The sequence below is a fragment of the Lampetra planeri genome, chromosome 65, assembly GCF_965212315.1.
Source record: "Lampetra planeri chromosome 65, kcLamPlan1.2.h2, whole genome shotgun sequence".
Lineage (NCBI taxonomy): Eukaryota > Metazoa > Chordata > Hyperoartia > Petromyzontiformes > Petromyzontidae > Lampetra > Lampetra planeri.
Genome location: NC_136171.1, coordinates 2,103,095 through 2,130,424, shown reverse-complemented (window position 1 = coordinate 2,130,424; position 27,330 = coordinate 2,103,095). Strand labels below are relative to the sequence as shown.

The window sequence follows — 27,330 nt, the reverse complement described above, 5'->3', positions numbered from 1 at the left end:
GCCACAGTCAGTCCATCAAGTGAGCCAGACCCAGTCCATCAAGTGAGCCACAGTCAGTCCATCAAGTGAGCCAGACTTAGTCCATCAAGTGAGCCAGACTCAGTCCACCAAGTGAGACAGACTCAGTCCACCAAGTGAGCCAGACTCAGTCCATCAAGTGAGCCAGACCCAGTCCATCAAGTGAGCCACAGTCAGTCCATCAAGTGAGCCACAGTCAGTCCATCAAGTGAGCCAGACCCAGTCCATCAAGTGAGCCACAGTCAGTCCATCAAGTGAGCCAGACTCAGTCCATCAAGTGAGCCACAGTCAGTCCATCAAGTGAGCCAGACTCAGTCCATCAAGTGAGCCAGAATCAGTCCATCAAGTGAGCCACAGTCCATCAAGTGAGCCAGACCCAGTCCATCAAGTGAGCCAGAACCAGTCCATCAAGTGAGCCACAGTCAGTCCATCAAGTGAGCCAGAACCAGCCCATCAAGTGAGCCAGACTCAGTCCACCAAGTGAGCCAGACTCAGTCCATCAAGTGAGCCAGACCCAGTCTATGAAGTGAGCCAGAATGAGTGCATCAAGTGAGCCAGACTCAGCCCATCAAGTGAGCCAGACTCAGTCCATCAAGTGAGCCAGACCCAGTCCATCAAGTTAGCCAGACCCAGTCCATCAAGTGAGCCAGACTCAGTCCATCAAGTGAGCCACAGTCAGTCCATCAAGTGAGCCACAGTCAGTCCATCAAGTGAGCCAGACCCAGTTCATCAAGTGAGCCAGACTCAGTCCATCAAGTGAGCCAGACCCAGTCCATCAAGTGAGCCAGACTCAGTCCATCAAGTGAGCCAGACTCAGTCCATAAATTGAGCCAGACTCAGTCCATCAAGTGAGCCAGACTCAGTCCATCAAGTGAGCCAGAACCAGTCCATCAAGTGAGCCAGACCCAGTCCATCAAGTGAGCCAGACTCAGTCCATCAATTGAGCCAGACTCAGTCCATCAAGTGAGCCAGACCCAGTCCATCAAGTGAGCCAGACTCAGTTCATCAATTGAGCCAGACTCAGTCCATCAATTGAGCCAGACTCAGTCCATCAAGTGAGCCAGACTCAGTCCATCAAGTGAGCCAGACCCAGTCCATCAAGTGAGCCAGACCCAGTCCATCAAGTGAGCCAGAACCAGTCCATCAAGTGAGCCACAGTCAGTCCATCAAGTGAGCCAGAACCAGTCCATCAAGTGAGCCAGACCCAGTCCATCAAGTGAGCCAGACCCAGTCCATCAAGTGAGCCAGACCCAGTCCATCAAGTGAGCCAGACTCAGTCCATCAAGTGAGCCAGAACCAGTCCATCAAGTGAGCCAGACCCAGTCCATCAAGTGAGCCAGACCCAGTCCATCAAGTGAGCCAGAACCAGTCCATCAAGTGAGCCACAGTCAGTCCATCAAGTGAGCCAGAACCAGTCCATCAAGTGAGCCAGACCCAGTCCATCAAGTGAGCCAGACCCAGTCCATCAAGTGAGCCAGACCCAGTCCATCAAGTGAGCCAGACCCAGTCCATCAAGTGAGCCAGAACCAGTCCATCAAGTGAGCCACAGTCAGTCCATCAAGTGAGCCAGACCCAGTCCATCAAGTGAGCCAGACCCAGTCCATCAAGTGAGCCAGACCCAGTCCATCAAGTGAGCCAGACCCAGTCCATCAAGTGAGCCAGACCCAGTCCATCAAGTGAGCCAGACCCAGTCCATCAAGTGAGCCAGACCCAGTCCATCAAGTGAGCCAGAACCAGTCCATCAAGTGAGCCACAGTCAGTCCATCAAGTGAGCCAGCACCAGTCCATCAAGTGAGCCAGACTCAGTCCATCAAGTGAGCCAGACTCAGTCCATCAAGTGAGCCAGACCCAGTCCATCAAGTGAGCCATAACCAGTCCATCAAGTGAGCCAGACCCAGTCCATCAAGTGAGCCAGACCCAGTCCATCAAGTGAGCCAGAACCAGTCCATCAAGTGAGCCAGACCCAGCCCATCAAGTGAGCCAGAACCAGTCCATCAAGTGAGCCAGAACCAGTCCATCAAGTGAGCCAGACCCAGTCCATCAAGTGAGCCAGAACCAGTCCATCAAGTGACCCAGAACCAGTCCATCAAGTGAGCCTCGCGTTCACAGCACCGGCTCCCCATTTCCCAGTTCGCCTCTTTCCCCAACCACCCCCACCCCTCCCACCCCTCCCCTCCTCCCCCACCTCTCCCCTCCTCCCCACCCCTCCCCTCCTCCCCCACCCCCCCCACCCCTCCCCTCCTCCCCCACCCCTCCTCCCCCACACCCCCACCCCTCCCCTCCCCCCACCCCTCCCCTCCTCCCCCACCCCTCCCCTCCTCCCCCACCCCTCACCTCCTCCCTCACCTCCTCCCCCACCTCCTCCCCCACCTCCTCCCCCACCTCCTCCCCCACCTCCTCCCCCACCTCCTCCCCCACCTCCTCCCCCACCTCCTCCCCCACCTCCTCCCCCACCCCCACCCCTCCTCCCCTCCTCCCCTTAAATCGAACTCTGCAGCACCTCTCACGGCTTTGATGTCGACTGATCGAGAGTGAGAATCTGAAGCGAGTGGTCTCTGATTCGGCTCTGGTGGAGATGGTGGTGAAGGTGGTGATGATGATGCTGGTTCTCCAGGGTCTTCTCGTGTTGGCATTCGTGGCGTGTTTCGGCTGCCGAGCTGAAGCTCGCCTCCACCTCGGTGAGTTGTCCGGAGGGGAAAAAAAAGGAATCGATGAGATCAGGGCCTGTGGCAGATGATGTTATAAAGGGGCCCTAAATAAAATAAAAACACGTAAATATTAAAACAAAAAACTCTTAACTTGCATAGTAAAGTAATTGTTTATTTTCGTTTTCTTATACAGACATAATACGACAAATCGCGAACCTTAAAACACCCAGTCGTTCATAAAAGTTGAAGGCGGTATCGTACTATAGTGATAGAGCAAGTGCAGAATCACTGAACCGGAATTGATAGTTTGAAAGCATTTAGCGCGGGGCCCTTGAAAGTGTGGGTGCCGTAAGCTACTACTACTGCTACACGTGTAGCTACTGCTACACGTGTAGCTACTGCTACCACGTGTAGCTACTGCTACACGTGTAGCTACCTGCTACACGTGTAGCTACTGCTACACGTGTAGCTACTGCCGCTACTGCTACACGTGTAGCTACTACCGCTACTGCTACACGTGTAGCTACTACCGCTACTGCTACACGTGTAGCTACTACTACCCGCTACTGCTACACGTGTAGCTACTACTACCCGCTACTGCTACTACACGTGTAGCTACTACTACCGCTACCTGCTAACACGTGTAGCTACTACTACCCGCTACTGCTACACGTGTAGCTACTACTACCGCTACTGCTACACGTGTAGCTACTACTACCGCTACTGCTACACGTGTAGCTACTACTACCGCTACTGCTACACGTGTAGCTACTACTAACCGCTACTGCTACACGTGTAGCTACTACTACACCGCTACTGCTACACACGTGTAGCTACTACTACCGCTACTGCTACACGTGTAGCTACTACTACGCTACTGCTACACGTGTAGCTACTACTACCGCTACTGCTACAACGTGTAGCTACTACTACCGCTACTGCTACCACGTGTAGCTACTATACCGCTACTGCTACACGTGTAGCTACTACTACCGCTACTGCTACGTGTAGCTACTACTACCGCTACTGCTACACGTGTAGCTACTACTACCGCTACTGCTACACGTGTAGCTACTACTACCGCTACTGCTACACGTGTAGCTACTACTACCGCTACTGCTACACGTGTAGCTACTACTACCGCTAACGCTGCTACACGTGTAGCTACTACTACCGCTACTGCTACACGTGTAGCTACTACTACCGCTAACTGCTACACGTGTAGCTACTACTACTACCGCTAACGCTACTGCTACACGTGTAGCTACTACTACTACCGCTACTGCTAACACGTGTAGCTACTACTACCCGCTACTGCTACACGTGTAGCTACTACTACCGCTACTGCTACACGTGTAGCTACTACTACCCTACGCTTACCTGCTACTCGGCTACACGTGTAGCTACTACTACCGCTACTGCTACACGTGTAGCTACTACTACCGCTACTGCTACACGTGTAGCTACTACTACCGCTTACTGCTACACGTGTAGCTACTACTACCGCTACTGCTACACGTGTAGCTACTACTACCGCTACTGCTACACGTGTAGCTACTACTACCCACGCTACTGCTACACGTGTAGCTACTACTACGCTACTGCTACACGTGTAGCAACTATACCGCTACTGCTACACGTGTAGCTACTACTACTCGCTACTGCTACACGTGTAGCTCTACTACCGCTACTGCTACACGTGTAGCTACTACTACCGCTACTGCTACACGTGTAGCTACTACTACCGCTACTGCTACACGTGTAGCTACTACTACCGCTACTGCTACACGTGTAGCTACTACTACCGCTACTGCTACACGTGTAGCTACTACCGCTACTGCTACACGTGTAGCTACTACCGCTACTGCTACACGTGTAGCTACTACCGCTACTGCTACACGTGTAGCTACTACCGCTACTGCTACACGTGTAGCTACTACTACCGCTACTGCTACACGTGTAGCTACTACCCGCTACTGCTACACGTGTAGCTACTACCGCTACTGCTACACGTGTAGCTACTACCAGCTACTGCTACACGTGTAGCTACTACCGCTACTGCTACACGTGTAGCTACTACCGCTACTGCTACACGTGTAGCTACTACCCGCTACTGCTACACGTGTAGCTACTACTACCGCTACTGCTACACGGTAGCTACTACCGCTACTGCTCTACACGTGTAGCTACTACCGCTACTGCTACACGTGTAGCTACTACCGCTACTGCTACACGTGTAGCTACTACCGCTACTGCTACACGTGTAGCTTACTACCGCTACTGCTACACGTGTAGCTACTACCGCTACTTGCTACACGTGTAGCTACTACCGCTACTGCTACACGTGTAGCTACTAACCGCTACTGCTACACGTGTAGCTACTACCGCTACTGCTACACGTGTAGCTACTACCGCTACTGCTACACGTGTAGCTACTACCGCTATGAACTACTGCTACACGTGTAGCTACTACCGCTACTGCTACACGTGTAGCTACTACCGCTACTGCTACACGTGTAGCTACTACCGCTACTGCTCACACGTGTAGCTACTACCCGCTACTGCTACACGTGTAGCTACTACCGCTACTGCTACAGCACGTGTAGCTACTACCGCTACTGCTACACGTGTAGCTACTACCGCTACTGCTACACGTGTAGCTACTACCAGCTACTGCTACACGTGTATGCTACACGTGTAGCTACTACCGCTACTGCTACACGTGTAGCTACTACCGCTACTGCTACACGTGTAGCTACTACCGCTACTGCTACACGTGTAGCTACTACCGCTACTGCTACACGTGTAGCTACTACCGCTACTGCTACACGTGTAGCTACTACCGCTACTGCTACACGTGTAGCTACTACCGCTACTGCTACACGTGTAGCTACTACCGCTACTGCTACACGTGTAGCTACTACCGCTACTGCTACACGTGTAGCTACTACCGCTACTGCTACACGTGTAGCTACTACCGCTACTGCTACACGTGTAGCTACTACCGCTACTGCTACACGTGTAGCTACTACCGCTACTGCTACACGTGTAGCTACTACCGCTACTGCTACACGTGTAGCTACTACCGCTACTGCTACACGTGTAGCTACTCCTACCGCTACTGCTACACGTGTAGCTACTACCGCTACTGCTACACGTGTAGCTACTACCGCTACTGCTACACGTGTAGCTACTACCGCTACTGCTACACGTGTAGCTACTACCGCTACTGCTACACGTGTAGCTACTACCGCTACTGCTACACGTGTAGCTACTACCGCTACTGCTACACGTGTAGCTACTACCGCTACTGCTACACGTGTAGCTACTACCGCTACTGCTACACGTGTAGCTACTACCGCTACTGCTACACGTGTAGCTACTACCGCTACTGCTACACGTGTAGCTACTACCGCTACTGCTACACGTGTAGCTACTACCGCTACTGCTACACGTGTAGCTACTACCGCTACTGCTACACGTGTAGCTACTACCGCTACTGCTACACGTGTAGCTACTACCGCTACTGCTACACGTGTAGCTACTACCGCTACTGCTACACGTGTAGCTACTACCGCTACTGCTACACGTGTGTGTGTGTGTAGTAGCAGCTGCTACTGCTGCTGCTGCTGCTACACGTGTGTGTGTGTGTGTAGTAGCAGCTGCTACTGCTGCTGCTGCTACTACACGTGTGTGTGTGGTAGTAGCAGCTGCTACTGCTGCTGCTGCTACTACACGTGTGTGTGTGTGTGTAGTAGCAGCTGCTACTGCTGCTGCTGCTACTACACGTGTGTGTGTGTGTGTAGTAGCAGCTGCTACTGCTGCTGCTGCTACTACACGTGTGTGTGTGTGTAGTAGCAGCTGCTACTGCTGCTGCTGCTACTACACGTGTGGTGTGTGTGTAGTAGCAGCTGCTACTGCTGCTGCTGCTACTACACGTGTGTGTGTGTGTGTAGTAGCAGCTGCTACTGCTGCTGCTGCTACTACACGTGTGTGTGTGTGTGTAGTAGCAGCTGCTACTGCTGCTGCTGCTACTACACGTGTGTGTAGTAGCAGCTGCTACTGCTGCTGCTGCTACTACACGTGTGTGTAGTAGCAGCTGCTGCTGCTGCTGCTGCTGCTGCTACTACACGTGTGTGTAGTAGCAGCTGCTGCTGCTGCTGCTGCTGCTGCTACTACACGTGTGTGTAGTAGTAGCAGCTGCTGCTGCTGCTGCTGCTACACGTGTGTGTAGCAGTAGCAGCTGCTGCTGCTGCTGCTGCTACACGTGTGTGTAGCAGTAGCAGCTGCTGCTGCTGCTGCTGCTACACGTGTGTGTAGCAGTAGCAGCTGCTGCTGCTGCTGCTACACGTGTGTGTAGTAGCAGTAGCAGCTGCTGCTGCTGCTGCTACACGTGTGTGTAGTAGCAGCAGCAGCTACTGCTGCTGCTACACGTGTGTGTAGTAGCAGCAGCAGCTACTGCTGCTGCTGCTACACGTGTGTGTAGTAGCAGCAGCAGCTACTGCTGCTGCTACACGTGTGTGTAGTAGCAGCAGCAGCTACTGCTGCTGCTACACGTGTGTGTAGTAGCAGTAGCAGCAGCTGCTGCTGCTGCTGCTACACGTGTGTGTAGTAGCAGTAGCAGCAGCTGCTGCTGCTGCTGCTACACGTGTGTGTAGTAGCAGTAGCAGCAGCTGCTGCTGCTGCTGCTACACGTGTGTGTAGTAGCAGTAGCAGCAGCTGCTGCTGCTGCTGCTACACGTGTGTGTAGTAGCAGTAGCAGCAGCTGCTGCTGCTGCTGCTACACGTGTGTGTAGTAGCAGTAGCAGCAGCTGCTGCTGCTGCTGCTACACGTGTGTGTAGTAGCAGTAGCAGCAGCTGCTGCTGCTGCTGCTACACGTGTGTGTAGTAGCAGCAGCAGCAGCTGCTGCTGCTGCTACACGTGTGTGTAGTAGCAGCAGCAGCTACTGCTGCTGCTGCTGCTACACGTGTGTAGTAGTAGTAGTTGTAGCTGCTGCTGCTGCTGCTGCGACGATGATCCGGCACTGGCTCTGTGTTTGCCCGTCCAGGGATGGACGGATTGGTTTGTTGTCCCCCGCATCTCCGATTGGCACGCTTGACTATGTACGGTGCGAAAGAAGTTCTACATACACTACACTATACACTGCACTATACACTACACTATACACTACACTATACACTATGCACTACACTATGCACTACACTATGCACTACACTATACACTACTCTACACTACACTACACACTACACTTTACACACACTACACTATACACCACACTACACTATACTATACAGTATACACTACACTATACACTACACACTACACTACACACTATACTATACACTACACACTCCACTATACACTACACCACATTATAGTACACTATACAATACACTACATTATAGTACACTATACAATACACTACATTATAGTACACTATACAATACACTACATTATAGTACACTATACAATACACTACATTATAGTACACTATACAATACACTACATTATAGTACACTATACAATACACTACATTATAGTACACTATACAATACACTACATTATAGTACACTATACAATACACTACATTATAGTACACTATACAATACACTACATTATAGTACACTATACAATACACTACATTATAGTACACTATACAATACACTACATTATAGTACACTATACAATACACTACATTATAGTACACTATACAATACACTACATTATAGTACACTATACAATACACTACATTATAGTACACTATACAATACACTACATTATAGTACACTATACAATACACTACATTATAGTACACTATACAATACACTACATTATAGTACACTATACAATACACTACATTATAGTACACTATACAATACACTACATTATAGTACACTATACAATACACTACATTATAGTACACTATACAATACACTACATTATAGTACACTATACAATACACTACATTATAGTACACTATACAATACACTACATTATAGTACACTATACAATACACTACATTATAGTACACTATACAATACACCACATTATAGTACACTATACAATACACCACATTATAGTACACTATACACTACACCACATTATACACGACAATACACACTACACTATATTGTACACTACAGCGCCGATATTAGATTTAAAAAAAGAAATTTATTTAAAACTCACCAAACGAAGACCCCCAGAGTTTGTTGGCCTTCCCACGCACTTCCGATTTGCACGGTTGGGTACGTACGGTGCGAAAGAAGTTCAACATGCATACATACATGGCGATGATGATGGTGGTGATGATGATGATGATGGTGGTGGTGATGGTGGTGAAGGTGGTGATGATGATGCTGGTTCTCCAGGGTCTTCTCGTGTTGGCATTCGTGGCGTGTTTCGGCTGCCGAGCTGAAGCTCGCCTCCACCTCGGTGAGTTGTCCGGAGGGGAAAAAAAAGGAATCGATGAGATCAGGGCCTGTGGCAGATGATGTTATAAAGGGGCCCTAAATAAAATAAAAACACGTAAATATTAAAACAAAAACTCTTAACTTGCATAGTAAAGTAATTGTTTATTTTCGTTTTCTTATACAGACATAATACGACAAATCGCGAACCTTAAACACCCAGTCGTTCATAAAAGTTGAAGGCGGTATCGTACTATAGTGATAGAGCAAGTGCAGAATCACTGAACCGGAATTGATAGTTTGAAAGCATTTAGCGCGGGGCCCTTGAAAGTGTGGGTGCCGTAGCTACTACTACTGCTACACGTGTAGCTACTGCTACACGTGTAGCTACTGCTACACGTGTAGCTACTGCTACACGTGTAGCTACTGCTACACGTGTAGCTACTGCTACACGTGTAGCTACTGCTACACGTGTAGCTACTGCTACACGTGTAGCTACTGCTACACGTGTAGCTACTACCGCTACTGCTACACGTGTAGCTACTACCGCTACTGCTACACGTGTAGCTACTACCGCTACTGCTACACGTGTAGCTACTACCGCTACTGCTACACGTGTAGCTACTACCGCTACTGCTACACGTGTAGCTACTACCGCTACTGCTACACGTGTAGCTACTACCGCTACTGCTACACGTGTAGCTACTACCGCTACTGCTACACGTGTAGCTACTACCGCTACTGCTACACGTGTAGCTACTACCGCTACTGCTACACGTGTAGCTACTACCGCTACTGCTACACGTGTAGCTACTACCGCTACTGCTACACGTGTAGCTACTACCGCTACTGCTACACGTGTAGCTACTACCGCTACTGCTACACGTGTAGCTACTACCGCTACTGCTACACGTGTAGCTACTACCGCTACTGCTACACGTGTAGCTACTACCGCTACTGCTACACGTGTAGCTACTACCGCTACTGCTACACGTGTAGCTACTACCGCTACTGCTACACGTGTAGCTACTACCGCTACTGCTACACGTGTAGCTACTACCGCTACTGCTACACGTGTAGCTACTACCGCTACTGCTACACGTGTAGCTACTACCGCTACTGCTACACGTGTAGCTACTACCGCTACTGCTACACGTGTAGCTACTACCGCTACTGCTACACGTGTAGCTACTACCGCTACTGCTACACGTGTAGCTACTACCGCTACTGCTACACGTGTAGCTACTACCGCTACTGCTACACGTGTAGCTACTACCGCTACTGCTACACGTGTAGCTACTACCGCTACTGCTACACGTGTAGCTACTACCGCTACTGCTACACGTGTAGCTACTACCGCTACTGCTACACGTGTAGCTACTACCGCTACTGCTACACGTGTAGCTACTACCGCTACTGCTACACGTGTAGCTACTACCGCTACTGCTACACGTGTAGCTACTACCGCTACTGCTACACGTGTAGCTACTACCGCTACTGCTACACGTGTAGCTACTACCGCTACTGCTACACGTGTAGCTACTACCGCTACTGCTACACGTGTAGCTACTACCGCTACTGCTACACGTGTAGCTACTACCGCTACTGCTACACGTGTAGCTACTACCGCTACTGCTACACGTGTGTGTGTGTGTGTAGTAGCAGCTGCTACTGCTGCTGCTGCTGCTACACGTGTGTGTGTGTGTGTAGTAGCAGCTGCTACTGCTGCTGCTGCTACTACACGTGTGTGTGTGTGTGTAGTAGCAGCTGCTACTGCTGCTGCTGCTACTACACGTGTGTGTGTGTGTGTGTAGTAGCAGCTGCTACTGCTGCTGCTGCTACTACACGTGTGTGTGTGTGTGTAGTAGCAGCTGCTACTGCTGCTGCTGCTACTACACGTGTGTGTGTGTGTGTGTAGTAGCAGCTGCTACTGCTGCTGCTGCTACTACACGTGTGTGTGTGTGTGTGTAGTAGCAGCTGCTACTGCTGCTGCTGCTACTACACGTGTGTGTGTGTGTGTAGTAGCAGCTGCTACTGCTGCTGCTGCTACTACACGTGTGTGTGTGTGTGTGTAGTAGCAGCTGCTACTGCTGCTGCTGCTACTACACGTGTGTGTGTGTGTGTAGTAGCAGCTGCTACTGCTGCTGCTGCTACTACACGTGTGTGTGTGTGTGTGTAGTAGCAGCTGCTACTGCTGCTGCTGCTACTACACGTGTGTGTGTGTGTGTGTAGTAGCAGCTGCTACTGCTGCTGCTGCTACTACACGTGTGTGTGTGTGTGTGTAGTAGCAGCTGCTACTGCTGCTGCTGCTACTACACGTGTGTGTGTGTGTGTGTAGTAGCAGCTGCTACTGCTGCTGCTGCTACTACACGTGTGTGTGTGTGTGTGTAGTAGCAGCTGCTACTGCTGCTGCTGCTACTACACGTGTGTGTGTGTGTGTGTAGTAGCAGCTGCTACTGCTGCTGCTGCTACTACACGTGTGTGTAGTAGCAGCTGCTGCTGCTGCTGCTGCTGCTGCTACTACACGTGTGTGTAGTAGCAGCTGCTGCTGCTGCTGCTGCTGCTGCTACTACACGTGTGTGTAGTAGTAGCTGCTGCTGCTGCTGCTACTACACGTGTGTGTAGTAGTAGCAGCTGCTGCTGCTGCTGCTACACGTGTGTGTAGCAGTAGCAGCTGCTGCTGCTGCTGCTGCTGCTGCTGCTGCTGCTACTACACGTGTGTGTAGTAGTAGCAGCTGCTGCTGCTGCTGCTACACGTGTGTGTAGTAGTAGCAGCTGCTGCTGCTGCTGCTACACGTGTGTGTAGTAGTAGCAGCTGCTGCTGCTGCTGCTACACGTGTGTGTAGCAGTAGCAGCTGCTGCTGCTGCTGCTACACGTGTGTGTAGTAGCAGTAGCAGCTGCTGCTGCTGCTGCTACACGTGTGTGTAGTAGCAGCAGCAGCTACTGCTGCTGCTACACGTGTGTGTAGTAGCAGCAGCAGCTACTGCTGCTGCTGCTACACGTGTGTGTAGTAGCAGCAGCAGCTACTGCTGCTGCTGCTACACGTGTGTGTAGTAGCAGCAGCAGCTACTGCTGCTGCTACACGTGTGTGTAGTAGCAGTAGCAGCAGCTGCTGCTGCTGCTGCTACACGTGTGTGTAGTAGCAGTAGCAGCAGCTGCTGCTGCTGCTGCTACACGTGTGTGTAGTAGCAGTAGCAGCAGCTGCTGCTGCTGCTGCTACACGTGTGTGTAGTAGCAGTAGCAGCAGCTGCTGCTGCTGCTGCTACACGTGTGTGTAGTAGCAGTAGCAGCAGCTGCTGCTGCTGCTGCTGCTACACGTGTGTGTAGTAGCAGCAGCAGCAGCTGCTGCTGCTGCTACACGTGTGTGTAGTAGCAGCAGCAGCTACTGCTGCTGCTGCTGCTACACGTGTGTAGTAGTAGTAGTTGTAGCTGCTGCTGCTGCTGCTGCGACGATGATCCGGCACTGGCTCTGTGTTTGCCCGTCCAGGGATGGACGGATTGGTTTGTTGTCCCCCGCATCTCCGATTGGCACGCTTGACTATGTACGGTGCGAAAGAAGTTCTACATACACTACACTATACACTGCACTATACACTACACTATACACTACACTATACACTATGCACTACACTATGCACTACACTATGCACTACACTATACACTACTCTACACTACACTACACACTACACTTTACACACACTACACTATACACCACACTACACTATACTATACAGTATACACTACACTATACACTACACACTACACTACACACTATACTATACACTACACACTCCACTATACACTACACCACATTATAGTACACTATACAATACACTACATTATAGTACACTATACAATACACTACATTATAGTACACTATACAATACACTACATTATAGTACACTATACAATACACTACATTATAGTACACTATACAATACACTACATTATAGTACACTATACAATACACTACATTATAGTACACTATACAATACACTACATTATAGTACACTATACAATACACTACATTATAGTACACTATACAATACACTACATTATAGTACACTATACAATACACTACATTATAGTACACTATACAATACACTACATTATAGTACACTATACAATACACTACATTATAGTACACTATACAATACACTACATTATAGTACACTATACAATACACTACATTATAGTACACTATACAATACACTACATTATAGTACACTATACAATACACCACATTATAGTACACTATACAATACACCACATTATAGTACACTATACACTACACCACATTATACACGACAATACACACTACACTATATTGTACACTACAGCGCCGATATTAGATTTAAAAAAAGAAATTTATTTAAAACTCACCAAACGAAGACCCCCAGAGTTTGTTGGCCTTCCCACGCACTTCCGATTTGCACGGTTGGGTACGTACGGTGCGAAAGAAGTTCAACATGCATACATACATGGCGATGATGATGGTGGTGATGATGATGATGATGGTGGTGGTGGTGATGGTGGTGGTGGTGCTGATGATGGTGGTGGTGGTGGTGCTGATGATGATGGTGGTGGTGCTGATAATGGTGGTGGTGGTGGTGGTGGTGATGATGGTGATGAAGATGGTGGTGATGATGAAGATGGTGGTGATGATAGTGGTGATGGTGATAATGATGATGATGGTGGTGATGATGATGATGATGGTGGTGATGATGAAGATGGTGGTGATGATAGTGGTGATGGTGATAATGATGATGATGGTGGTGGTGATGATGATGATGGTGGTGATGATGAAGATGGTTCTCCATGGTGTTCTTGTGCTCGCTTTGGGCTCGTGATTCTGGACGTAACTCAACAGCTGTTTCATGTTTCCAGCTGTACGGGGCCCCACCTGAGCTGCGTGGCTCTCTTTTAATAAAACAATTCAGAAGAGAGACACCACCGGGCCCATCACTAACATGATAATAGCTCAACAAGCTGGGCTTATACTGGTAGGAACCTCCTGGTTACACCAGCCCACAGGGGATTATTGTGTCCGTCGTGCAGGGAGGGGCTCGGTGGGGAGGAAGGGACTGGGTGGGGCTGGGTGGGAGGTGGGATGGGTGGGGCTGGGTGGGGAGGGGCTGGTCACCCCGTGGTGCCCTTATAAAACTCAACGTTTAACCTACTCACGCCGGCTTGTGCCCGCCCTCACAGTCGGGCATATTTACGGAATACACCACGCCGCCGTTGACTCTGGCCATTGACCGAGCAACCCAACGTGTTCCTACCAGCTCCCTCCGCAGGAATGTATTAATCATCGTCGTCGTCGTCGTGTGTAAATCTGTTGCAGCAGCTAAAAACCTCTGAACGCGTGACGTTGATTCTAAACGTGGAGAGGGCAGCCCGAGAATGATTGTTCGCCGCTGTAAGATGCTGAGATTATTAATATTCCGTTGGGGTCTTAATGAGTCTCAAGACTCCCGTGTCAGGAGGGTCTTGCCACCGTTGCAGTCTGGTGCGATGTTGCTGGGCGCCGCAGTGGCTATGAGATGTTAACTACCTCGCCTGGTACGCAGGAGGTTGTAGGTTCCATGCCGACCCTGACGCCTGCTGCAGTATATTTGGAGTTTGCGTGTCTCTCTCATCATCATCATCATCATCACGGTGGCTGGGAGATGTTAACCACCTCGCCTGGTATGCTGGAGGTCGTGGGGTGGATCCCGACCCTGACGCCTGCTGCTGTATATTTGGAGTTTGCGTCTCATCAACATCTGCGCGTTTGGAGTATTTGACGACCGCTATAAGTGTCCACGAGATGACGGTGACGATGCTGAGCCGCTGGATTGAGCTCTCATTTGTGATAGCCAAGTCGCTTCTGAATGAACCGCTACGTAGCTCGATGTGGTCGTATCTGGTCAAATAAAAAAGTTTTATTTTCCTGCTGCTGCTGTTGTGTAAGCCCAATTGAAGTAATGTGCGGGGAGCTGCCAGGTTCGTAGCACACGTCGCGCTCACCGCCCCGCTCCCACTCCCACTCCCCTCCACTGCAGAGTCTCCCCCACGCTTCCCGCGCGAGTCGCTCTTCCACGCGCCCCGCACACGCCGCTCCGTGCTGCTCGCCCTGCCGCGCTGCCTCGACTCCCTGCTCCCGCCGGAGCGCCACCCGGCGCCCCCCAGCAGAGGAGGAGGAGGAGGCGGGCACCCCGCCCGGGTGACGGGAGAGCCCAGCTCTCCCCGCTCGCTCCGCGTGGTCGTGTGGGCATCGCCTCGGAGCCGCGGGGACGACGCGCCGCCCGGTGAGAGATGAGGGGTCCGGTGGCATCCACTCGTTCCTTCACTTCGTCTTGGTTTCCACCCTCAAGTTGGACGCCACCGGTGGCTATGAGATGTTAACTACCTCGCCTGGTGTACAGGAGGTCGTGGGTTCGAGCCAGAACCTGACGCCTGCTGCTGCTGTATATTTGGAGTTTGCGTGTCTCTTTCTCTCATCATCATCACGGTGGCTATGAGATGTTAACTACCTCGCCTGGTGTACAGGAGGTTGTGGGTTAGACCCCGACCCTGCTGCTGCTGCTGTATATTTGGAGTTTGCGTGTCTCTCTCTCTCGTCAACATCACGGTGGCTATGAGATGTTAACTACCTCGCCTGGTATACAGGAGGTCGTGGGTTCGATCCAGAACCTGACGCCTGCTGCTGCTGTATATTTGGAGTTTGCGTGTCTCTCTCTCTCTCCCTGTGGTCGCGTGGAATTTTCTCCCGTGTCCTCCGGTGTTTTCCCTCCACATTTTAGAATCGACGTGATGATGATGATGAGCCACTTCTTTGTTGAGCTGCTACAATTTGCCAGGGTCACTTCTGAAAGACGAGCTACTCCATAGCTCGGCGCTTTCGTGTCAGCCGGAGGTGGCTTGGGCTGAGCTCCAAGAAAAAAAAAGTCCCCTGGTCCCCACCGTGATGATGTTTAGCTGAAATGTCGTCAGTGCGATTTTTATTTATTTTTTATTTTATTTTTTTATTTGTTATAATCTAGCCGAGTGTGGTGTGTTTTGTCGAAAACCCGGACAAAGAATCCTAGGAATATTTCTCCCATAACTCGAAGTTTTTGGATTCGGTCGTCGTTAAACCTGCCGCCACCCGACACGGCCAATTCAGCGAGGGTTTGTCACGTGAACAAAACGTGCCAATTCGTTACTCGTACGGCCTGTGTTGGGTGGTGGCAGGTTTCATAACACATTCGTATTTACGCAATCTAACCCCAAAAACCTCTTATGGATAATATTGATCCGAAAGCCTCCTAGGTGTTAAACTGAAGAATATCTCTCTTTCTGATCTGGCGTGAGTGATGTCCATTCTCAAAGATGTCGGCGGTCATGACCTTTTATTTCTGCTTGGGCTCTGTCCATGATATTTACTCGACTGGTTTGTCCCTGGAGCGATGTTAGGCCGTGTTTGTGTCTCTCTGTGTGTGAGCCATGTCCCTTGCCACCATGACCTTCCTTTCATTTAGCTCTGTCCACATAGTTTGTCCATCGCCCCCCCACACCCCCCCCCCCCCAATTCTTTCTCGGTTAGCTACGTATTGTGCAGACAGAAGTTCAACATACATACACTAAAGTGTGCACTGCTATACACTAGACCACGATACTAGATTGGAAACTAATTTCTTTAGAAATGCTTTGTTGTGTTTAGTTTAACTCGCTACGTATGGTGCGAAAGAAGTTCATACGTATGTACGGCTAGCATGGATAGGTGGAACTTCTACTCCAGTGGTAGGTAGCACCATATACCGACTGCTAATGATCAGGATTATAATCCCAAGTCTGAAGGCAGCTGTTATTTTCATCGTTTTGTAAAATATTGAGTGAGAAGATTAATCTCCTGCTCCCCATGTGTGTGTTCACGTTCAATGGGGAGCGGTAGTGTCGCGGTTAGCCCACTGCGCTACAAACCCGGCATCCTGAGTTCCATACCCGCTCACGGCCAACACCAGTGATGATTATCTGAGCCGGTTCTGGGCCTCCCCTAGGTCGACTCTGCCTCAAATGATAACCTGGTGCGGTGTGCAAACTGGGGAGACTGAGGCGGCCGGGCGTGGTGCTGTTGGCCATCCACCTCCTCGTGTGCTCCATTGCCGGCCTTCACAGGTGCTATTTGCCAACAGCACTTGCCCCTAAAGTCTGTTAAGGCTATATACAAGCTTTGTCTTTGTGCACCTTCAGACCTCAACCATCCCGAAACAATACCGGGCTACCACACGGGTCTAGCCAATTCAAGCCGCCTATACTACGTGGCCATCCTCCCTATCCCGCCGTGCGAGGTGCAGTGGCCAGACACGGAACGCTCCACCGCTGTGCCGACAACAAGGACGACACCAATGTCCAAGAGCCCATCATCACCATCATTGGCGTCCTCATCTCCTACCATCACATCCAACAAAACAAAGACCGCTACGATCTCGTCGCCGCACAACTCTCACAACGCCACTGAGGCCACCACCGAGACCGCCAGTGAAAGTGCCGACCTCCTGCGGTTCCTGCCCAACGAGGCTTTGGAAGACGATTCGCCACCCGGCGACGTGGCCGAATCCACCCTGAGCAGAGCCCCGGGCATGCGGGACACGGGGCCTATAACAGGCGGGGAGGGGGTGGGGTGGGGGGAGCTGGGGGGGGTGAACTTGGGCCGTGGCCCGCCGGAGAAGCCGAAGAAAGGGATCCTTGCCGGGCACGGGCGTCCGAAGCGCCCACAGGAGTCTGACGTGGCGATGTCGGCGGCAAAGGATGCGGTGGGGAAAAAGACGCTTTTGCAAGTGGAAGTCTCCTTTAAAGATTCTGACAATGAGGATGATGACGACGACGATGACGACGATAACGCCGACGACGACGACGATGATGATGACGATGACGATGAGGAGATGCAAAATGACCACAAGCCTCCGTCGGTCAGAAGGGGGAGCAATGGGAAGGAGGGGCAGAAGGAGGAGGTGGCAGCCGGGTCTGCGGGCTTTAAATCTTCTAAAGAAAATCTAAAGAATCCCACAGGTGTCACCGTGGCCACTTCACACGAGGAGCCGAGGCGCCGGACAGGAGAAGAGCAAGAAGACCTGGAATTGTTGATTCTGGAGCTCGTACGAGGGTGTCCCATCACCGCCGCTCCAGGCTCTGCTGGACCTGGCGGAAGCCACTCTGCTCGACGGCCGACGCCACCGGGCCATGCCGCCAACTCCACCAGCGGTGCTGACGGTCGGGGCGGCGCCACGTCCATAGGCGCGGCGGCGGGCCCCTCTGGCCACGGGCAAGACGGTTGGCGTGATGGCCCTGCGGAGCGGCGGGATGGCGGTTGGGCTACGGGCGACGGCGATGGAGCGGGGGGCGGCAGCGGCGGTGGAAGTATCGGCACCGCGGGTGCCGCGAACGCCTCGCGTGGACTCGACGCCTTGGTGAGACGGGTGGAGGTGGTGGGCCGGTTGCTGGACTGTTTTGAGGGCATCGACCGGAGGCTGAGCCATGTGAGGGGCTTCTCGCGCTTCGCGGCGGCGGCGAAGAAGCTGCTGGGGACGTTTACGGCAAAGCTGAAGGAGGAGATGGTGTCGCTGTACGACGGGATATTCCTGATGGCGGCGGGAGCGCAGAACGCCAAGCCGAGTTTGGAGCCCGGCAAAGTCGAGTTGTTGGTGGACGAGGGATTCTCGGAACCAATTGGTGATGGGCATGATCCTCGGCAACAACAGCAGCAGCAGCAGCAGCGTCACCCGGAAAACGATAATGGGTCCGCGAACGAGACAATGGTGGACTCCGGCAATGGTGACGGCAACGGCAATGGCTCGGCAAGTGACGGTGGCAGCAACGTTCATTCAGAAGGCGACGTAGAGGCCATGACCCCGTGGACCCGGCAAAACCAAACGTTGAGAACGGGAACCACGACATTGACGACATTGACGACATCGGACAGAGCTCCTTGGCAGGTAGGCCACTCTGTCGGCGTCGAGGCTGCATTCGGCAGAATCCCACAGAGCCGGGAGGAGGAGCCCCTGAGTAACAACTCCTCCATCGGCAATGTGCCAGGCTGGATGACGGAGTCCTCGGGAACAACAACGACAACAACAACAAGGGGGTCTGACGAAATGTCGAACGGTTCGCCGCAGAAGTTGCAACCTTGGCACGACAGTTCCCCGAGCGTGAGCCTGCAGGGGGCCTTGGACGGGTTTACGGACGACGATCCGCTCGCGGTCCCGACGCCAGCGCACAAGGCCAGGAGCGACGGCGCGCCGTGCGCGAGCGAGTGTCCGGGCGACGGGACGTCCGGTCCGTCGGGTGGCGCTCCAGCCAGGATCTCCACCACGGGTCGCGAACTCTTAGACGCCCTCGGCATGGCGCTGCGTGACCTCACACGCCCCAACGGGACCTCGCCACGCGTGGCGAGCGGCGAGGCGGCGGCGACGGTATCGCCGAGTAACGTGGCAAGAGCCTTCGTAAGCGGCCTCCCCGCTGAGGGTGGAGCAGGGAGGCCGCGTCCAGAAGTGGCGGGCGCGTCCCTCGGGGCGACCGTCATCTCCGACCGTGACCCCGCTCGAAGTCTGGCCGGTCCAGACCTCGCGACCTTGGGTCGGGCCAACGCCTCTGAAATGTTTCGCGACGTCCGAGAAGTAAAACCTCCCAGCTTGGCAGAGGAGGCCGAGGACCCACTGGGAGACGGTGATGGGAATTGGACGAACTCCTCTCACTCCGTGGTCGGGTCGCAACCTTCGTCCGTTGCGTCCAGCGGACCCCAAGGCAACGCGCATTTGCCTCCGAAGATCCTGCGACTCGGCGAGACGTTGGAACGACGACAACCACAACAACCCCAACAACCCGATGGCAATCCCTCCGGGGTTGGTTTCGGCAAGCCCGCGGTGGGAAAAACATCCAGCGAAGGCTCGCGAAACCGACCGAGCGGCACCCAAGAAGAAGGAGACGACAACGACCTGAGCCACCGTCAGTTGTCGGACGCCAAGTCGGGAGTCGGCGGTGACCAGAACGGCACCGTGACCGCAGGCAGATTCAACGCCAATGACACCGACGGTCTGGGGAATTTCTCGTCGCTGGCGCGGGCCCAGCTCGAGTGGCTTCGCGACGTGAGCGGCCGGGCCATCGACCGACTCTCCACCCTGGCGGCCCGTGCCAACGTGACCCGGGCCGAGGTGGCGCTGGTGCGGTGGTGGGCGGGCGCCGTTGGTCGCGACGGCCCCGCGGAGTCGAGTCGTCGGGGTAACGGCACCGACGGGACGTCCGTGTCGGGCGAAGAGCGTCGGCTGGCGGAGGTCACGCGGAAGATTCTAAGGCGCCTTCAAGGCCTCGTGAACTCGACGAGGAGGTCGAACGCGACGGAGCTCGAGGTCCAGGCCCTCCGCGAGGTGACCGCTTTCTTCCGGAGCCGCATCGCGTTGCTCCCGAACGTGACGGGGGCGAGCGCGGAGGAGTGGGCCGCCCTGGCCAATGCCACCGCGAGGCTGCGGGCGGCATCTGGCGGGAGCGTGGTGCTCTTCAAGAGGCCGACTGGAGGCGTCGCGGTTGTGGAGGCGACGGCAAAGCTGAGGTAAGGGTAGAGGCGAAACCCGGTCCAGTTCACAATTTTTTTACATTTTTTCTTTTCTTTCTATTTCTTTTCCTTTTCAACTCGCCCTGACGATGCCGGTTGTGTGGCTACCGGCGAAAAACGTCTGCACCCGATTTTTTGGCGGCTGCTGCTGCTACAAATGTCCACGTGATGACGACGACGAGCCACTTCGTCGAGCTATTGATTTGGGATGGCCAGGTCGCTTCTAAACAAGAGCTATACAGGAAGTCCCCTGAGTGCAGAAGATCCCGACTTACAGAAAAAACTGAACTCGTGAAAATGCTCCCCCACAATTCGTGTTTAAAAGAAGTAAATAAAACCTGCTGAAAATGTTTATGTTTAGTTTACGTAAGCGCAGCAAGTGGTGCAGCGTGGTGAGGTTGCGGATGAATACCGCAGAGCGAGGCGTGGCTTATCGTCATCGTTGCGTGGAAATTTATAGCGGCAGCTGGATACTCTAAACGCGTGACGTCGATTTAAAATGCGGAGGGGGGGGGGGGAAGAAAGAGAGCGGCGCACACTCCTCACATACAGCAGAAGCAGGCGTCAGGGGATCGGGTTTGAACCCACGACCTCCTGCGTACCGGGCGAGGTAGTTGACATCTCAGCGCCGCTCTGTGGCAGGTGGAAGGCTCTGGTGGAGCGCGAGTTGGCGGGGCGAGCGCCACGGGCGGACGACGTCTTCCGCCTGGGAGCCGATGACTGCGCGGACGGCAAGTTGGACTCCCGCCCGGGCGAGGGCGTCTGCAACCCCTGGCTAGAGGCAGACAAGACCTACAGGTGACGTCCGTGCGTGTGCCCCCCCCGGCCCCCACACTCCGCGTCACTCGGCTCTCCCCGTGGACCCCTGCTCGGTGCGGCTCACCTGTGTAGCGGGATGTTACCTACCTCACCTGGTATACAGGAGGGGCGTGAATTCGATCCCGGGACTGAGTTTGCTATTGGCTGGGCTGAGTGAGAATCTGGTTTCTATAAGATTGGTCTTCATGCTCTTAGGTTTTTTCGGTAAAGTCACGTAGGTAAAACATAACATTAATAAAAGTAATAATAGAAATAAAATAATAAATCACGACGTTTCAGAGGCAACACAAGTCTCCGTCATCAGGTGGGACCGTCACAGCTAGATTTACTGTATCCAAAAAAAACAACCTAAGAGTATGAATCCTTGCCGTCACGAAAGCTTCAAATCTAGAATTGGTCTTCATGGTCTATGGACAGAGCTGGTTAAAGACCCAAGAGATGATCTTGATGAATCTTATCCGGAACATTGGTCTGGTGTTGGCTGGGCTAAGCCAGACTATACAACGCGCTGGTTTAACACTCCTGGGATCGGTTTCTCTGACACTCAAGTGGAGCTCTCCCTTAGTCTGCGCTACCTGTAGTCTGTTTGACGTGTCTATGGCTCAAAGGTGGCAAACGGGTTTTGATTCCTTACCCGTACCTGGCCGCACCAGGGTCGCAAACGGGTACCCGTACCCTACCCGATACCCGGCTACCCGTACCCGGCCAGGTATCGGGTAGGGTACGGGTACCCAATTGCGACCTCTGTGATGAAGCCATGTTGCAGGTGCGGGTGGGTTGATTCTAGGCACTTGAATTGTGAGAAGAGACAAGACGTTGGGAAATGAGTGACAAACGGTTACTCACCAGTGACTCACGGCCTACCCGTACCCGGCCGCACCAGGGTCGCAAACGGGTACCCGTACCCGCCCGGGTATGGATATCGGGTAGGGTACGGGTATCGGGTACCCGATTGCGACCTCTGCTATGGCTGATTGGTCGAGGTCTCTTTCTCCCTGTGTGTGTCTGCTCACTTAGGGTCAACATGTTCGTATTCGATGGGAACTCGGCCGTGGCTGAAACGGGATGGACAGAGCCCCTCCACACCCTACCACGTGAGCCCTTGCCCCTCGCCATCCACCATCATTCACTGCTTGGTGACCACTAAAGACAAAGATCCCCCATGTAGCCTTCACAGACTATTGGGGCAAGTGCTTTGAGCAGCACCGTGGCACACGAAGGGGGTGTGTGGACAGCGCCATGCCCGGCTACCTTCATCTCCAGTGGTGATGTTTACACACCATGTACTCATTTGAGGCTGAGTCGACCTAGGGGCGGCCCAGGACTGGGATAATCTGTCATTGGTGTTAACGGTGAGCGAGGATCTAATTTGGTTCGCCGGATGTGTAGCGCAGTGGGCTAACTGCACCATCATTGCCACGCTGATGGTCACGAGCATCGTGCGCTGTAGTTGTGTCCATTGGACGCTTCAATGGAGTCCCCTGCACTTGACCTGAATCGTCTCTTGAGCTAAACCAAAAACGGGGGGCACTTGCACCTTTAACTGAACCTGCACGTGACCCGACCGGTCTCGTGAGCTACACCCACACGGGGGAGCTACCGGCCCCGTTGTCTTTGCCCCCCCAGTGCGGGCCCCCCTGACCGGGCCCGAGCTGCGGCCCGCGCGGCGTTCTGCCGCCATGGTGGCCATCACGGTGACGCTGGCGCTGCTGTCGTCCGCCCTGGTGCTCGCATTCGTCGCCTCCATTGGCATCCGGAGGAGGGAGGATGAGGAGGTGGAGTCTCCGTAGCGGCCATGACGGAGCCGCCGGGGCCACTCCAACCGCCGGTGCCGACAAAATCCTGGGTTTCACTTTGGGGTTGTCGACTCGTCGCTGATTGAAGCTGACCGTCTTGAGTGTTGTGATTTGGGTTTACTGGATGACGGTTGGACTCGGCTGGTCTGGGTCTGGCTTCTTCCTTGATGCTGGGGCTTTGTTGGATTAGGCTGCATGGAACTTTTGAGGGTTGGTATGTTTCCGATTTATAGTTTTAGCTGGGCTAAGATTGCAATTGGGTGCCATGGTGGCGAGATGTTAACTCCCTCGCCCGGTATACAGGAGATCGTGGGTTCGACCCCGACCCTGATACCTGCTGTATATTTGGAGTTTGCGTGTCTCTCATCATCAGCATGGTGGTGAGATGTTAACTACCTCGTCCAGTATACAGGAGATCGTGGGTTCGACCCCGACCCTGATACCTGCTGTATATTTGGAGTTTGCGTGTCTCTCATCATCAGCATGGTGGTGAGATGTTAACTACCTCGCCCGGTATACAGGAGGTCGTGGGTTCGATCCTGACGCCTGCTGCTGTATATTTGGAGTTTGCGTGTCTTTCATCATCAGCATGGTGGTGAGATGTTAACTACCTCGCCCGGTATACAGGACGTGGGTTCGATCCTGACGCCTGCTGTATATTTGGAGTTTGCGTGTCTCTCTCTCTGTGGTCACGTGGATTTTTCTCCGGGTCCTCCGTTTTTTCCCCCCTCCACGTTTTAGAATCGTGCGATGTCAGAGTGTTTGGCTGCTCTGCATTTCCCCGTGATACGCCGCCACTTCACTGAGCTCTCAATCGTGGCCAGCTTGCTTCTGAACAAGCGCTACATCATTAGGTGGGCCTTACCTGGTAAAGCAACAATAATTGCGTGTTTAGTTAAATTGGCTGGGCTGACTTTGCAATTGGCTAAGCTGATTTGAATCTGGTTTCTCGAAATGTGGTCTTTCTGGTCGAAGCAAATCACCAACAAGAACTATTCTACGGTGCCAGGTAAGGCCCTCTGAGCTATGAGCTTATTTCTCAGAAGCGACCGCCTGGCTACGCCGACACGAAAAGCTCGACGAAAGTGACTTATCGTTATCGCGTGGACAATCATAGCAGCAGCGTGATTCTAAATCATCTAAAATAGCTGGTTTACAATCCAGGGACGATATATTTAAAGTACTCGGTGAATGTCCGGCCTCCTGAACAAATATTCGAAGGTCGACAACACCGGTGTGCGTGTGTGTGCGCGACACTATTCACCTAAACTATTTAAAATCTCCGTTTCACTGTCACCAGGTGAGGCCTCGCACTTGAGCTGCGTCGCTCTTTTTCGGAAGCGACCTGGCCGTCACAAACGATGGGGCTCTACGGACGAAGTGGCTTGTCGTAGACGTCGTCGCATGGACATTTATAGCAGCAGCAGCCAAATAGTTGAAACGCGTGACGTTGATTCTAAATGTGGGGGGGGGGGCGGTGGGGGGCACACCCGGAGGACCCGGAGAGAGAAATCCACGCGAGCACGGGTAAAGCGCGAGCGAGAGATGCACGGACTGCAAATATACAGCAGCAGGCGTCAGGGTCTGGCTCAAACCCACGTCCACCTGTGTATACAAGACGAGGTAAATTTCGATTTAAAGCTTTCGTGACTGCAGGGATTCATAGTATTGGTTCTTTCGGTAAAGTCACGTAGAAGGGGAATAATAAAAAAATAAGAATCAAATAAAAAAAATTATTGTTTTATTTGAATTTTTATTATCATTTTATTATTTCCCTTCTACGTGACTTTACCGAAAGAACCAAGAATGCAAGACGAGGTAGTTAACATCTAGCCACCATGATGATGATGAGAGAGAGACACGCAAACTCCAAATGTAGAGCGGGCATAGTCAGGGTCTGGCTCTAACCCGCGACCTCCTGTATACCAGGCGAGGTAGTTGGATTCCCGCTCACGGCCACCAACAACCACAGTGACGATTCACCTGAACCGGTCCTGGGCCTGCCCCTAGGTCTATTCGGCCTCAAATGACGACCTGGTGAGGTGTGTAAGCCTCACCACCAGGGAGACAAAGGCGGCCGGGCGTGGTCTTGGCCATCCCCCAAACCCCTCGTGTGCAGTACCGGTCTTCATGGGTGCTCGCTAACAGCACTTGCCCCAACAGTCGGCTGAATCTATACGGGGGATCTTTGTCTTTGGTGTTTATGGAGAGCGGTGGCACGGTGGTTGGTGCACTGCCGTGAACCTGGCGACCTAAAGGTTCGATTCCCGCTCACGGCCACCAACACCAGGTGATAACGATGATCTGAACTGGTCCGTGGGCCTCCCCTAGGTCGACTCGGCCTCAAATGAGTACCTGGTGCGGTGTGTAGTAAACATCGTCACTGGGGAGACAAAGGCGGCCGGGCGTAGGTGCTGGCCACCCCCACCCCCTCCGTGTGCCGTGCCGGCCATAATAGGCGTTCGCTAACAGCACTTGCCCCAAGTCTATAAAGGCTGTATGGGGGATCTTTGTTTTTGCGTGGTGTATTTTTCCACTGTTGAACGTTTTTATTCGTAACAAGTTCACTTAATTTGTTTTGGGATTTTTGCTAAAACGGTTCGAAACTGAATTTGCGACATTTTGTAAATAAATCAAATATATATTGTCTTGGTTTGTAGTTTATCCAAGCAGTTGCTAACCCAGCTGTGTGAGCATTGGCCTCTGAGTGGTTCAGTGTGTGTAATCTATAGATCTGTGTATGGGTCTATGTCAGTGTGTGGTTGAGTGTGTGAAATCTATAGATCTGTGTGAGTATGGGTCTATGTGAGTGTGGTTGAGTGTGTGAATCTAACACATTTCTGTGGAGGGAGCTGGTAGGAACGTTGGGTTGCTCGGTCAATGGCCAGGGTCAACGGCGGCGTGGTGTATTCCGCAAATATGCCCGACTGCGGGCGGGCACAAGCCGGCGTGAGTAGGTCAAACGTTGAGTTTTAGAAGGGCACCACGGGATGACCAGCCCCCCCACCCTCCCCACCCAGCCCCTCCCTGCACGACAGACAGACGGACACAATAATCCCCTGTGGGCTGGTGGAACCAGTGGGTTCCTACCAGTATAAATCTGTGAGTATGGGTCTCTCCGAGTATGTGGTTCAGTGTGTGAATCCGTAGATCTGTCGTCTTCGTGTGGACGCTGTTGAAGCCGTGCAACAACTCCGTCACCGGTAGAGCGGCTGATGCGGCCAGACCCTTGCGGACCGTCGCCGTGACGATGCCTCCCCTCCGAGTGGGGGGCAAGGAGCCCAGGAGCCTCCAAGCCGACTGCATCATCGGGAACCTGGCGTTACAAATCCCGATGCCCTCTCTGCTCCCCAGAGATAGCCCCGAACCCACGACCTCCTGCAAACCAGGCAAGGTAGTTAACATCTCGCCATCGTGGAGAGTTGTCCGATGGCGTCCACCCGGTCCTTCGCTTCGTTCTGGTCTCAGCCCCGAAGTTGCATGCCACAGGTGGCTAGGAGATGTTAACTACCTCGCCTGGTAGGCAGGAGATCGTGGGTCCGATTCCGACCCTGACGCCTGCTGCTGTACATTTGGAGTTTGCGTGTCTCTCTCATCATCATCATGGTGGCTAGGAGATGTTAACTACCTCGCCTGGTCTACAGGTCGTGGGTTGGATCCTGACCCTGACGCCTGCTGCTGCTGTATATTTGGAGTTTGCGTCTCTCTCGCTCCTTCCCCGTGGTCACGTAGATTTTTCTCCAGGTCCTCCAGTTTTTTTCCTCCATATTTAGGATCAACATCACGCGTTTTGAGTGTTCGGCTGCTGCTATGAATTCCCACGTGAAGATAAGCCCACTAAGTGGAGATGACATTCGTGATGGCCAGGTCGCTTCTGAAAGAGCTACACAGCTCCGTGTGGGCTTTACCTGCTGCACCGGGGGACCTGGAGAAGAATCCACGCAACCACAGCGAGAGCGAGAGACACGCAAACTACACGAATACAGCAGGTATCAGGTCGGGATGGAACCCACGACCTCCTGTATACCAGGCGAGGTAGTTAACATCTCCTAGCCACCGTGATGAGAGAGC

The 27,330-nt window shown here is 52.7% G+C and overlaps 1 protein-coding gene across 1 annotated transcript in view; it reads left to right on the top strand.

Moving 5' to 3' along the window:
* The window catches only part of LOC144737186 (MAM and LDL-receptor class A domain-containing protein 1-like), a 328,015-nt gene extending 302,107 nt beyond the window's left edge, over window positions 1–25,908 (top strand). Inside the window, exons 48-50 of the mRNA XM_078619907.1 lie at window positions 21,407–21,442; window positions 22,481–22,557; window positions 23,090–25,908. Of these exons, the coding sequence (XP_078476033.1) occupies window positions 21,407–21,442; window positions 22,481–22,557; window positions 23,090–23,253 (277 nt within the window). The 3' untranslated portion in view covers window positions 23,254–25,908. The remainder of the gene's footprint in view (window positions 1–21,406; window positions 21,443–22,480; window positions 22,558–23,089) is intronic.
* The last annotated feature ends 1,422 nt before the right edge of the window (window positions 25,909–27,330 follow it).